The 14,118-nt window shown below is 41.4% G+C and overlaps 1 protein-coding gene across 1 annotated transcript; it reads left to right on the top strand.

Annotated features, from left to right (window-relative positions):
• The first annotated feature begins 1,304 nt into the window (after positions 1–1,304).
• LOC310990125 (alpha-2,8-sialyltransferase 8F-like) lies at positions 1,305–12,045 on the top strand. Its single transcript, XM_083977387.1, has 7 exons — positions 1,305–1,532; positions 3,891–3,962; positions 4,082–4,156; positions 6,643–6,787; positions 8,720–8,832; positions 8,936–9,028; positions 10,386–12,045. The coding sequence occupies exons 1-7, from the start codon at positions 1,444–1,446 to the stop codon at positions 10,861–10,863; spliced, it is 1,065 nt and encodes a 354-aa protein (XP_083833513.1). The 5' UTR covers positions 1,305–1,443; the 3' UTR covers positions 10,864–12,045.
• The last annotated feature ends 2,073 nt before the right edge of the window (positions 12,046–14,118 follow it).

Genomic DNA, 14,118 nt, shown 5'->3' with positions numbered 1-14,118 from the left:
TTTTTATTCTCCTGCCACTGCACAGCTGGCAGCACATGAGTAATGGCTCCCTCCCTCCTCCTGCTGCTTTCTATCTGTTGTCTCTTTTCTTTTTCTCTCTGGCTTCATTTGACTTTTCTATTGCTCTCATTTCCATCTTCTTTTTTTTTTTTTTTTTTTTTTTTTTTACTTATCTGTTTATTTAGTTTCCCTCTGTTCCGCTGGTCTGCAGCGCTGCCAAGTTGGTAACCCCCCCACCCCCCTGCCCCCTTCTCTTGGCTCCCAGCTCTGAAACTGATAAAACACTAATTTCTCATTCAGGTCTCATACAGCTGGAAAAGTTTGACACTGCTATAAAAGAAGTGTGTGTGTAGGGTAGGTAAGACCTTTGGGGGTATTAACAGTGTCTCTGATTGGATGGGAAACCTCTGCCCCTCATGCGTCCCCTCCCCTTTTGCTGGTTGTTAACATGTTTCCTGACAGACACACACACACTCTCTCTCTCTCTCACTCACACATACACACACTAGTCAAGAGGCAAACTGTGGGCTAATTCAGCACTGGCCACTCAAGTTACTGCCTCCTTTTTGTGCAAAGGGGGAGAGGGGCTTAAAGGGGGTGTGGGCGGAGGATAGCTGGGGGAGGGCAGGGAAAGCAGAGAGAGAGAGAGAGAGGCAATGCTGAGGCAGTGGGGGTGGAGAGCAAGAAAGGAGCTGCAGCTCTACTATAACGGCAACGTAGGGGGAAAGTAGGACTGTGAGTTTTGGCCGTGTGTGAGTGAGCGCATGAGGAGGAAAAAGAAAAAGAGAAAAGAAAGAAAGAGGAGTGGACGACATGACGAGGATTAAAGTAGGATGTGGAGCGGCGGCGGGTCGGTTCACGTCTCAGCTGATCTGAACGCGGAGAGCACGAAGAGAGGACAAGTAAAGTCAAGAGAGGAGCAGAGGAAGGAGGAGGAGGACCTGTCTGAACAAGAGGCATTAAAAAAAAGAAAAAGAAAAAGGGGGGAGCTGATAAAGTGAGAGGAGGAGGCGTGCTTTCTGCTTTCTGCTCTCAGCTCACCCAGAGGAGGAGAAGGAGAAGAAGAAGAAGAAGAAGAAGAAACTCTGAGTCAAAGCAGACAGACACACACACACAGAGACAGAGACAGGAAGGAGGGTGAAAGAAGAAAAGACACAAGAGGCTGAAGATTAACACTCCTCAGAGACAGAAAGAAACAGAGAAGGACAGAGAGAGAGAGAGAGAGAGAGAGAGAGAGTGTCAGTTAGAGCCAGGAGGGGAAACGAGCCGAGGAGGGAGGGAGGGAGGGAGGGAGGGAGGGAGGGAGGGAGGAGGGAAAGTTAAAACAGAGACAAGGAGGGTGACAGACAGCAGATAAGAGTTGTTGAGGTGAGAGATAAAGAGAGAGAGAGAGAGAGAGACAGCGAGGAGGACGAAGTCAGAAGTCAGCAGGAGGAGTGAGGGATGAGGGGACAGCTCTTCTCCCTGATGATGACACTTCTCTTCTTGGTGAGCCTGCTGACCAGCCTCATTTGGTTCGTGATCAGTGACAAGTAAGTGTGGAACTACAACACACATACACACACATATACACACGCACACACATGTTTGTATGGCTATCTTTGTGAGGACACTCATTGACATAATGTGTTCACCATCCAAAACAAATGCCTAACCTTAACCATTACTCTTAACCTTAAACCTAATGGGCTCAATGCACAGCGTAATGCTGCTCCTTTATTTTCTGTCTTACATTATTGGACAAACTGATTAAAGCAGAAGTAAGCGGAATATTTGTGTTAATATAAGTCTTAAATAGTTGTATCTTCCGACAGCAATCACTTACATAGAGTGTTTGGTCTGAAACACAGGTCTGTCAGTCACTCTGCTCTACTCTGAGCCGAGGAGAAAACTGTCCTTGTATCCTACAACCTTTATCCATTGAGGAGAGAGAACGGCATAAAGGGGCGGTCCTCTCTGTGTGTGAAGCCAAGGGATGCGCGTGAATGTGGTGACGTAGGGACGAGGGCGGGGACTGCTAACTCCATCGGCTGACAAGAAGTTAGCCAAAACCACCGGATCGCTTACTTCTGCTTTAATCCAGGTGTGTCTGACCATTGTGACTACTCAGACACACCTGGATTAATCAGTTTGTCCAATAATGTAAGACAGGAAATAAAGGAGCAGCATTAAGTTCAGGAAGTACTGGAGCTGTGCATATTATGTGCCCGTTATAATAACCTAGTTATTATAAAGGCTTAACCCTCAAACAAAGCCTTGGAAGGGGTCTGAGAAAGTGTGAGAACCGGCCAAAATGTCCTCACTTTGCCAAAATGTCCTCACTCTGATGGTTTAAAACTCAAACTGGTACACTCAAGTACACACACACACACACACACATGCACTACCACATACTGTATTATAAGTAGCGGTCGGAGGAGGTGTGATTAGAGTCGGTGTCGGTGGAAGATGCTCAGATAACCAAGTGATGCTTCTACAGAGGGGGAAACACAGAGTTTGTGTTTTGTGTGTGTGTCGAGGTTTCCACTTGTGTCATCATCTTCTGCTGAGGTTTACAGGTGTGTGTGTGTGTGCGTGTGTGTGTGTGTGTGAAGTCTTCAGAAACAGAGGCCGATCTTTCCTGTTCTGTCTCTTTTCTGTGGCCACATGTGTTTGACAAGACAAGACACGAAATCTGAGGGAAGGAGGGGGGGGGGGGGGGGGGGGGGGTGGATGGTTGACTTCCTCTTTCTGAACAAAAACAGCTGGAGCCGAACATCTTTATTATGAAATTCACAGAGTCATTGAAAGTGAGACATGTTTCCAAGAAAACTAAACAAAACAAAAACCACACACACAGGAAGCTAAAGGATTCTCCTGAAGTGAAGCTGGTTGTTGTCGTCCTACGGGTGCACACACACACACACACACACACACACACACACAGACAGACAGGAATCAGACACATTATCATGATCTCACACATATCTTAATCTTGACACATATACATTTAATCTTGGCATCGTTCGAAAAAACCTGAAACAGGAAGCGGTGGAGAAGCTAAAACTGTGTGAGGAACATTATGCAAATACATAAAAAGTGAAGTCTGCAGGCAGCCAAAGTAGCAAAGGTCTCAGTCTGTGAGTTTATACAATGGTTGTTCATTTATGGTGAATGAAGCTGGTAGACTCGCAGCAGAGTGATAACACTATTGACTTTTAAAAGCACAGTCGCACTTAACAACCCCAGTCAACCTCCATAATGACAATAATAATAATAATGGCAATATAAAAATGTGACGTGTTAACCATATACATTTAAATGATTAATGCAAGTTTATCAAGACAATATACCTGTTGTTCACATATGACACGTCTGACTGTTTATATTATCAACATTATTGTAGACAGTAAATAGTAATTTGATTATGTTGTAACGGTGCAAAGAGGAGAGAAATAAGCAAAACGCACAATTACAGTAAAACCACATCAAAGATTAAATCAAGAAAAAGGCTAAATAATAATAAAAGCAGTGTAATAAGGACAATTATGCTGTTATCTTATCTTATCTTATCTTATTACCTGCTTGGTGGTTTGTTGTGTGACTACTGTTGTTATTTATCTGTATTATGCTCACGTATCGTTATATTATTGTACGCTAGTCTGTGCCGTAGACTGACTGTCTGTGCTCAACATGGATCTGTTGGTGTGCCCCCCTATTTTTTCTTTTCTTTGGGTAAACTCCTCAGTTCAGGACTGTTTCTGTGTTAAAAGACTCAAACAATGTGTTAACATGAAAGTTTTTTTTCCTTCTCCCCCGAGCCTCGGTTTGTCAGAGTCACTTAAATGATCAGTTGTTTTCTCCTGCATTTAACTCATGTGTCTTTGCTTCTGTTGTTTTTTGTTTCACAGTAATGTTGAACTTCAGCAAGTCGCTCCTCAGAAGAAGAGCCCTCCTCAGACGCCTGACGAGCAGAAAAACAGGTGAGAGCAGAGACGGCAGACACTTCCCCTCAGGTCACATCACTTAGCCTACTGCAGGTCACACACACCTTGCAGCCCATTTACATGCGTGTGTGTGTATGTGTTTGTGTGTGTCACAGGGAGATCATCAAATCTGCAAAAGATCGTTACTCACAAGCCTGGAGGAGGCAGGAGGAGAACTACCAGAAATTCAGGTAAAACAACATCAAATGTAATTGTAGTGTATTATCACATAATATACAGTATGCACATATATCTCTATACAGGCTATAAGTTAAAACAGAGGGAGGGAGGGTGACAGACAGCAGATAAGAGATGAGTCGTTGAGGGAGGTTGAGAGAGATAAAGAGAAAGAGAGACGGCGAGAAGGACAAAAAAATCTCCATTTATGTATATATACAGTATATATATATCTGGACCATATAAATATGTATTTTTATGTTTATGTTTAGGTCTGTTTGCTTATGTTGTAAACATCTATAACACAAATATAAATCTCAAAGCTGCCTGTCAGTTTCTGTTGATAATACAGTATAAACAGTTAGTTCAAAAGTCTGAGACCAGTTTCATGTTGTCCTCATACAATATTTCATTTTTTTAATATAAACTTGCATACATTAATTAGAGTATATATGTAATGTTTAATATATATGGTTGCATCTTATAACATAGGAAAATTATTTTAAGACTTTAAGGTGCAGACATATAACATAGAAATAAACAAGTTGACATTTAAGGCCAGGAAAATATCCTATAAAGTTGTATTAGGGCTGTGTTGTTGAACAGAAAGTGTGCTGTGTTTGTTTTCATTGTTAGTGTGGCTCCGTCCATTTCCTGCAAACGCCCACTATAGAGTGCCAAAGTGGAAGCAGGAAGTAACGTCACCATGGAGCCTTAATTTTTAAGTGAACGGGAGTCAAAGTTTTATTTTGTGATCCGAATGAATTGTGCCATGAGAAAAAAATATAAACCTCTACCTGTTTACAGTAGTAGTCTACATTCTTCTGTTGCCGTTTTACGATAAACTGCTGATTTCTCGGCATGAAACTGTTTTAAACAGGTAGAGGTCATTATTTTTTTCTCATGGCACAATTCAATCGGATCACGAAATAAAATTTTGACTCCCGTTCACTTGCATGAAGACTTTTTCCGAATTAAGGACCCATGACGCCGTTACTTCCTGCTTCCGCTTCGGCTGTCTATAGCTTAATAATAATAAAACCCAACAGTCCGTGTTCTTCGTTGAAAAAGTTTACTAAAAAACGTTTCTTTCTTCTTCTTTTCAATTGACAAAAACAATAATCCCATGCAAACACGGTCAAAAGTACTATGATCTCTCAGCTCCATAGCTTCAATCAATTAACAAACAAACAAAAAAAAACATCTATATGTCACATTAACCAATGAGAAAACTTCAGTCAAAAATAAGCAATCTGCAGTGAACTATGGTACTACCTATTATCTTCAAAAGACAAATCAAATCAAATACCATAAAATCTAAATGATTTACCACTTTGGTTACAATGTAAGAAATCTACATAACTACAGTATGCACATTTTACTGTATGATATAAAGTTATATCCTCATGTATCCAGAGGACTTTCATTGTGGTAATACAGTATATAAACATGCCAAATGAATGGTATTAAACACATGTACTACTGGTAGAATCAACAACACAACAACAGTGTGAGAAGGAGCTCATGAGGAACTCATTCAACCTGTAACGGCAGATTCATCACATTTTCTCAGAGGAAAGCTTCAGGCCATAACATCAACCTGAAACATTAAAGGCTGCTGTTGGTGGTTTTGGTTTTGAAGACCTTTCAGAGCAAACAGCAGCTGCTCCAGAGCCTGTTTTTGTTGTTGTCGTCATCACAGTAACTGAGTTAACAGGAATGAATAAAGTATCTGCTCCGAGAGTTTCAGTCTCAGAGAGTTTCAGAGAAGAAAAGATGAGATGTCATGTTGATAAAAAAAGAAGAACAAACACCAATGTGGAAGGAGAAGTAGAAATAGAAAATGTTTTTGTTTTTTTAAAGCAGAAGAACTTAAGCGTAAATGATCTGAACGTGACATGTATGTCAGAATCACAGAGTCCTTTCTACTTCAGCTGAGTATAAAGATACTTCAGTATTTTTTTTGTCATATTTTCTTTTTAACAGGAACAGAATCTGAACAACAGAGAAATAGTGGAACATGTAAAAAAAACAAAAAAAAACTGAATTTGGACACTGGCAGGTTCAGACACAATGGAGACTGTGCGGTCAACACAGATATCAGATTTTCAAAATAAAATAAAGTGAATCCCCCCTGACTTAATAAAAGCTCTGCTTCAAACTAAAAGTAAAAAGAAATGTAGTGGAGTACTTGTCTTTAAATATTGTTTTGAGCATAAAAGATTGAATTTACGTCACAACTCAGTGTGTTTTTTTTTTTTTTTTTGGTATTTAATACTTATTTAACTTTATTTTGACGAGTCCTTTTTACTTTTTTTTGCCTTTTAATCTGTGTAAATGTTCACTAAACTGCAAACTAAATCTATTTAAAAGAACAAATAAATAACAAATAACATAAATCTGAACCTGGACTCCTTAAACCAGACAAACTGAAATAAAAGTTTCTTGACTAAGTGTAAATTATTATCAATAACTGTAGCCCTGTGTGTTTCTTCCTCAGGTCTCAGCTGAACACAAAGTGCCGCGGCTACGAGCAGGGCATCATCTCCCAGGCCAACACACATGTGGGAACCAAGCTGGTGTACGACGGCGAGAAGAAGAGGAGTCTCCAGGTGACGCCGGAGATCTTCAGCACCTTTGTGAAGGTATGTTATTTTTCTTTTCTTTATCATCCTATAGTAGGACCATTATTAGTAACATCTGATGGCTTTTTTAATCACAGTCTAACATATAATGAATTTAAATTATGAAAACATTGATTCAGGGGGCACCCAGATTTGAACTGGGGACCTCTTGATCTGCAGTCAAATGCTCTACCACTGAGCTATACCCCCTCTTCTATTAAACTGTGCAATATAATGTGAACTTAATCCACTTTTACACACGTATAGCCTCCGCTTCAAATTTAGATATTTTCATCTGTGTTTTTTTTTTTTTTTTTAAATACAAAATGAAACAGCAGAAACTACTTATATCCACTCACAGAGGTAAAATAAAAAAATAAAAGGGTGTATAGATCTTTGATATAGCTCAGTATCACACTGCTAAACCAAAGGAAGTAAGTAGGCCTACAGCAGATTAGAAAAAAGGCTGTTATCTTTTCCATTGCGCAAACTTTCATTAGACTCTCGTGTCTTTGATGCACAGTGGATGGAAATTGCTTCTATTCTTCAATCTGGAAGCTCAATTTAGCATTACAGCTCATTAAATACCTAGATTTAGATAATTTTCCATCCACTGACAAAGAATAATGTAGGTTATTTAGTTCAGAGGGCTTTAAAGAGTGAAACTGGCTTCACTGGACTCAGGATGTGTGTGAGCGTCCACAGGCCTCATGAGAGATAAGATTAGAGATGACGTAAAGTCCATAGCTGTGCAGAGAGAACAGGCAGCCCATGGTGCGTTCAAGTACACCTGGAATTAATGAGAGTTGGAGGAGTTTGGTGCAGATTCAGCTCGACTATAAATGAATTAATTCCTTCACTGTCTTCACACTTCACACTCACCGATCGCTGACGGTTCGGGTCGGAGGTGTGAAGTAACAACGTCAGCTCCTCGTCAGCACTGACGTCAGTTTTCTTGTTTCTAGGTTTTGTCTCTTTGTTCTTTGTGGTTGTTGTTTTTTTCGCTTGTTAACACATCGCCCAGGTGTGGGGTTGCCAGATCTCACCCAACTCTACCCAACAATGATCTGCAGAAGAGGAAGTGGAAGTTTTATTCTGGGAGTATTCAGTGCCATATTCAGGAAATGATAATCACACACCCTCACACTTTGTCACAAGAGTCACCACAGAGTTTCTGCATTTATTGACTCACTGACTGATGATAACTGACATCAAGGGGTTTAAAGATGCGACTTTTGTGCATCCTAACAACATGAGTAAGTTAGATTTAATCAGATTTTATATGGAGATGGTTTAAGTTTTTGCACAAGTACCTGCAGTTTCTCCACCAAAATAAAATGAAACTGTATCGGAACTGAGAACAAACTGTTCGAGCTGAACTGAGAGACTGAGGAGGCTGCACTCATTCCTCTCTAGACCACAGATGTCATAACAGGCTTGGCAGGCTCATCTTATTTAAAATGCTTTGTTGACATGCCTGAATCCACAGACCACAGCTGCTGATTATCCAATAACCATAATAACAATAAAATACAACTTAATTGTCCAGCGTGGTGGGAATTTCATTTGGATTCTGGCCACTCCCTGTCGAGAATAAATGTGAGAATGTAGAAACTATAAACCACGGACCTCAAAAACCACACAAAACACAATCATGATTCATTGTCTTTATTTGCCAATAGTCCATTGGTAATTTTAAAAGCTGTTTGGTCTCAATAGAGGAAAAGAAAATCCAGAGAGTCCAGAGAGAGGAAGAAACTTGAACATGAGCAAAATGAATGAATAGACACACTCATGTGAAAACATGTGGGCTCTGTGGGGGATTTCCCTCAGAGAGAGAGAGAGAGAGGAAGCATCTCCGCTCATTCACTTCCCTCCATTATGGCTCTTTTGTCTTTGACGCACTAATGCTGTTGTTTGTCTTCTAAAATGTTTTTTTTTATCCCATTGCAGGAGCATCCTTTCGTTAATAAGACGTTGGACACATGTGCTGTCGTCGGGAACGGAGGGATCCTGGGAAACAGCAGCTGTGGGAAGATGATCGACTCAGCTGACTTTGTGATCAGGTAAAGAACGTGGATGAAGGTGGATGAAGTGATGAAGGTTGTTAATGAAAACAAAGTGAACTCTTCTTCTCCACCTGTTGACCTCTGTATGTTCTCTGTTCAGGTGTAACCTCCCTCCTCTGGAGAACGGCTACAGTGAACACGTGGGCGGGAAAACCAACCTGGTCACAGCAAACCCAAGCATCCTCGTAGAGAAGTGAGTCAGCAACATGATGGACTCAACTATGGAGGCCCGTGAGGTCCAAAATGTCATATTAGTTTGATCTTTACCCTCGAGGCCCCTTAAAGAAAATGGACCCTTTCATAAAAGTGTAATAAAAATGTAATATATAAATATTTTTATTAACTTTCACCGCATCAAATCTTTTCAACAACTTCAGACATAACCATATATTTAAAGTTTTAAATCAAGCTCGGCTAAGTGTGGCTTCTCGTACCTCACCTCATCCTGCTCCTCTGGCAAGGCAATTTGTATAGCCCGTTTTTACAAACAGTTTGTCTCAAAGGGCTTTACATGGCATCATAACAAAATCCTCTGCCCTTAGACCCTCACATCGACTGAGGAAAAACTCCATAAAAAAACAATTTTATCAGGGAAAAATTGGAGAAACCTCAGGGTGAGCAACAGAGGAGGGATCCCTCACCCAGGACGGGCAGACGTGACATAGATGTTGTATACAGACAAGAAAACAGTTTATAAGACACAATGTGGAAAACATAGAAATGTTAATAAGAGCTGATGAAGGCAGCTTCTGGTGGGAGGAAAGACAGGGAGAGCTGGTCAGCTTAATGGGAGGACTGGATGGCAGACTGGTTCATGGGAAGGGAGGGCAGACCGGTTTAACAGCAGGGGAAAGGGAGGTAAGGGGAGATGGTGGATCTATGGAAACACAGAGAGAGTGCGAGACACCAAGGCCAAACTACAAAGTGCAACAGATAATGATAATGACAGTTCAAAATGTGCTGAGAGGAGAGGAAGGAGGAGGAGGGGAGAGGAGAGGAGAGGAGAGGAGAGGAGAGTAGAGGAGAGGGCTCCATGTAACCAGATGTGTCCCCCAGCAGTCTAAGCCTATAGCAGCGTAGCTATAAAATGGTTCAGAGCTACCTGAACCAGCCCTAACTAAAAGCCCTGTCGTAGAGGAAGGTCTTAAGTCTAGACTTAAATGTAGTTAGAGTGTCTGCCTCTCTGACCCATGGAGAGAGCTGGTTCCACAGTAAAGGAGCCTGGTAACTGAAGGCTCTACCTCCCAGTCTGTTTTTAGAGATACTGGGAGTCACTAACAGACCTGCATGATTTTGAAGTCTATTCTAAATCCTACAATAAGCCAGTGGACTAAAGCATAAGTGGGAGAGATGTGCTCTCTCTCTCGTAACTCCTGTCAAAACCCTCGCTGCAGCGTTTTGAACCAGCTGGAGTCTCTTTAGAGAGTTTTTTGGACATCCTGACAGGAGAGAGTTAAAGAAGTCCAGCCTAGAAGTGATAAATGAATGCACAAATGCATGCACAACTCAAGCTCTGGTTTCGTTTCTTCACACTTTCTCTTTATTTTCAGGTACGGGGCTCTGAATGGGCGTCGCCGTCCATTTGCGGAGAGTTTGCAAATCTACCACGACTCCCTGCTGCTCCTTCCGGCCTTCTCCTACGGCCACAACACACCCGTCTCCCTGCGGGCGGTCTACACCGTCGAGGACTTCAGAAGCCCCATCCGACCGATCTTCTTCAACCCCGACTACCTCCAGAAACTGGCCACTTTCTGGCGCTCGCAGGGCCTGAGGGCGGTGCGGCTCAGTAGCGGCATCATCATGGCCAGTCTGGCAGTGGAGGTCTGTAAGAACGTGCACCTGTACGGCTTCTGGCCGTTCAGCAGTCACCCTGACGACTACCACACCCTGACGAACCACTACTATGACAACAGACAGACTAAAACAAAATTCCACGCCATGCCAGCCGAGTTTGACCTCCTGCTGCGGCTGCACACTCAGGGCGTGCTCAAGCTCCACCTGGGCAAATGTCCACAACCTGAGAAGTAGTTTCGTCTGAGAGCACAGGAGCAAAGTGCCTTCTCTCTCCCTGCAGCCTCAGGAACTCATGAACCACTTCATCTTCTCTTTCAGTGGGATGGATGTATTTTTTATCTGATGACACAGATGAAGTGTTGCCACGTGAGGCAGATGCTCGGAGGACATTTACATTGATATCAAAGGAAATGCATAAAGACTGTAAACCTGTAAACGGCCTTATAATGTTGTGCACAACTGTATTTATTGATGCAAATGTTCCAGCTGGAGTCTGGAGGGTTTATGTTTGTAATGGGAAGCCTTTGTGAGGCCTTTGTACGGAAGCTCAGAGTGGCCGTACAGCCATACATTTTCGTTCCAGAGGTAACGGGATCATCTGTAGGAAAACGAAACTTTGTTAATGACATAATTAATTAGAGATGTATCCATGGAGACGGCCCAGGGCCTCGCAGCATCAGGCTCTCTAACACTGCACCGCTGATCGAGCTGAAACTTTCCTAACGTCTTCTTCAATCATCGGCCTTAGAGTCGGAGCCGTGATTGATCGATGAGATTTATGATGCACTGATCAATATCTTTCTGCTACACTGAATGTTTCCTTCACTGAATTAGACTGTTTGTTGTTTTTATTACCTCCACATCTCATATTAATTATTGTGTCGTTATCTCAGTAAAACAAGGTTTCGTTTTTTCCTGAATATCTCCAGACATTGATCCTGTTATTCCGGGAAAACAGAGGAAATTATAGCTGCTGCGCAGCAATGGTTAGGGCCGGGCAATTTTAGGCAAAATTAGGCAATTTGAAAGTGAAAGCTCCAAAGCTGTAGCACACGTGGTTGATTTGTTATTGTAAGATTTGCAAGTTTTGAAATTTAGAGGCTTGCTGTAGCACCACCATCAGGACAATTGTGTTGTGTTTCCAGTTGAGGACATCTAGCATGGGACTGGACCTTTGTGAAAAGTATAGGCAGAAATGTCATTTGGAAACGTTGCACAAGTTGAGGCTTGAACTCACAATCTTTAACACCAACAACCAGCCTCTATTTCACTGAGCTAGTTGGCAAGTGGGAATGTCACATATAGCTTCTCAAATTGACTAAGCCAGTCAAGTCAACTGTGTGCAAGGCATCAGCTGTTAGTGTGTAAAGGCAGATTTCAAACGGCTGTCAAAAATTCAGTTTTAAGACAAAAATCTGAAAATACACAAATTGCATCTAGACAGTATGGAGATGTTGGTAATTTATTTTTAACAATGATTTATTGGCTTAATAAGTGAAAAACTGATGTTTAAGAATGCCATTGTTGCATTGACTGCCCTAGCTGCCCTAACACCTAAAATCAGCTTCTAACTCACTGAGCTAATTGGCAAGAACTGAAACCTGGTGTGTGGCCTTATGGACTCAGGGACTCACCAGCCAGGCAGCAGTTGTCAAGGCAGATTTCAAAAATGGTCAAAATGTCATAGATTATGTTATCAAAACAAAAATCTGATAATACATACATTGAATCTTGACAGCATGGAAATGTTGGTGATTTCTTTTTAACTTAAAGTGTTTTGCTTCATAAGAGAAAATCTGATATTTAAAAATGCCACACTTACATTGAGTCCAGTTGTTCGCATGAGAGTGAAATTCAAAATGCTGTAAAAAAAAAAATGCAGTTTTTGAGATAAAATTCTGATATTTGCCAAACATTATCTACCATGACTCCAAAATTGTGTCATTTTTTAAATGACCATTGAAAATGTTTTTAGCAAGAATTTGCAAGTATATGTTTTTCCATAAATCAAAAACCTGTGTGGGTTTGTGGAGGACGGTCTGAAGATGCTCTGTACCAAGTTTGGTGTCAATTGAGCAAAAACTGTGGGAAGAGATAGGTTTAATATGTTTTACAGTTTTTGAAAAAAAACAGAGTGATGGACTTGATGATTTGTACTGAGTTTAAATATTCAAGTTTCCAAGGTATTGGGGCTACATTTTGGTGAAAATTGCAAAACTGTAGCACATACGGTTGGTTTGGTAGGAAGTTTTTACATTTAAATTCTTATTGTGCCCCCCAATAAGAAGAAGAAGAAGAAGAAGTAAAGAAGTAAAGAAAGAAAGAAAGAAAGAAAGAAAGAAAGAAAGAAAGAAAGAAAGAAAGAAGAACATGCAGGATAACTAGAAAAATCATTTCCATAAGGAAAATGCATGTGAATGCTGAAAGCCATTGCTGAAGCCATGCTAAATTAGCAGAAGAAATTGACAAAGAGAGGAAGGAAAGGAATGATATGCAAACCTTGGACTTCATGATAGCCAAACCAGCAAGCGAACCACTCAACCACAGATAACCTGAAACATACTGCGTTTTATACCATGATAAATCAAAGACTGTCCGACGATAGCTGAATAGTTGAAAGAGGTATGAAAATGTTATAAGTTGAATCAAGTGTGGTGCTTAACCGGGAAAGAGAGAGGTTGCCCAGGCAGGATTTGAACCAGCGACCATGGGATTAGGGACCGGGAATAGTAGACTGAGCTTAATTCTCTTAACTTTTACCATACATTCTCTATGGTAGTTCTTATCACTACGGGTGTTATATAATTTTGGCCACAAGGAGATTTTTGGGGGCGCTGTTTCCACATTTTGGTAAGAGTAGGAGACTCCTTACAGATACAGAGTGAAGAGGGAGAGAGCAGCGCCAGCATTGAAGCAAGTGATTGTCCGACGTATTTTACCACCACCACAACAACAACATGTCAAACTTAACTGTCCTGCCACTCTGGGTTGTCAGTGGGCGGTCTGCCAGCCTCTTGTCTTCAGTCCTACAGGTGACGTAACCCTCCCGCCTTACCTCCGGAGAGGACTTGCCCTCCTGCCGGCTTCTGTAGGGGACTTGCAAGGGCGTTGCCCCCCTGACCCCCAGACTCTCTGTGCTCAACGCACTGAAACACATGCAAACAAATGTGATGCAAATGTATTTGCTATGACACAACAGAAGTTTAGACCAATCCTCAAACTTTGCCAAATCATGAGGTGAAACAACTCTTATAAGGGAAACAAAACAGTAACAATAACTGCACAAAATACTGACAATTGAACCTGATGTGAGAAAAACAAAAACAAAATAAAAAATGTGGGTGTTTTTGTGTGTGAAGACGCCATTGTAATGCAGTTTGATATATCAAACCAAAGCTCCACATCCTTCCCAACCCAGATCTATAATCTCCAACCTCCTCCTTTGAGATGCAGCAAAGTGAAGCAAAAATAGGTCCCATGTTAAAGCAG

The sequence above is a fragment of the Trachurus trachurus genome (genome assembly GCF_905171665.1).
Source record: "Trachurus trachurus genome assembly, chromosome: 8".
Classification (NCBI taxonomy): Eukaryota; Metazoa; Chordata; class Actinopteri; order Carangiformes; family Carangidae; genus Trachurus; species Trachurus trachurus.
The sequence above is the reverse complement of the archived record's forward strand: the minus strand, read 5'-3'. Positions and strand labels throughout refer to the sequence as shown.

Coding starts and splice junctions, on each gene's coding strand:
- LOC310990125 (XM_083977387.1), top strand. CDS start 1,444: ATGAGGGGACAGCTCTTCTCCCTGATGATGACACTTCTCTTCTTGGTG. Junction 1,533..3,890: donor TGGTTCGTGATCAGTGACAA/GTAAGTGTGGAA, acceptor TTTGTTTCACAG/TAATGTTGAACTTCAGCAAG. Junction 9,029..10,385: donor CCAAGCATCCTCGTAGAGAA/GTGAGTCAGCAA, acceptor CTTTATTTTCAG/GTACGGGGCTCTGAATGGGC.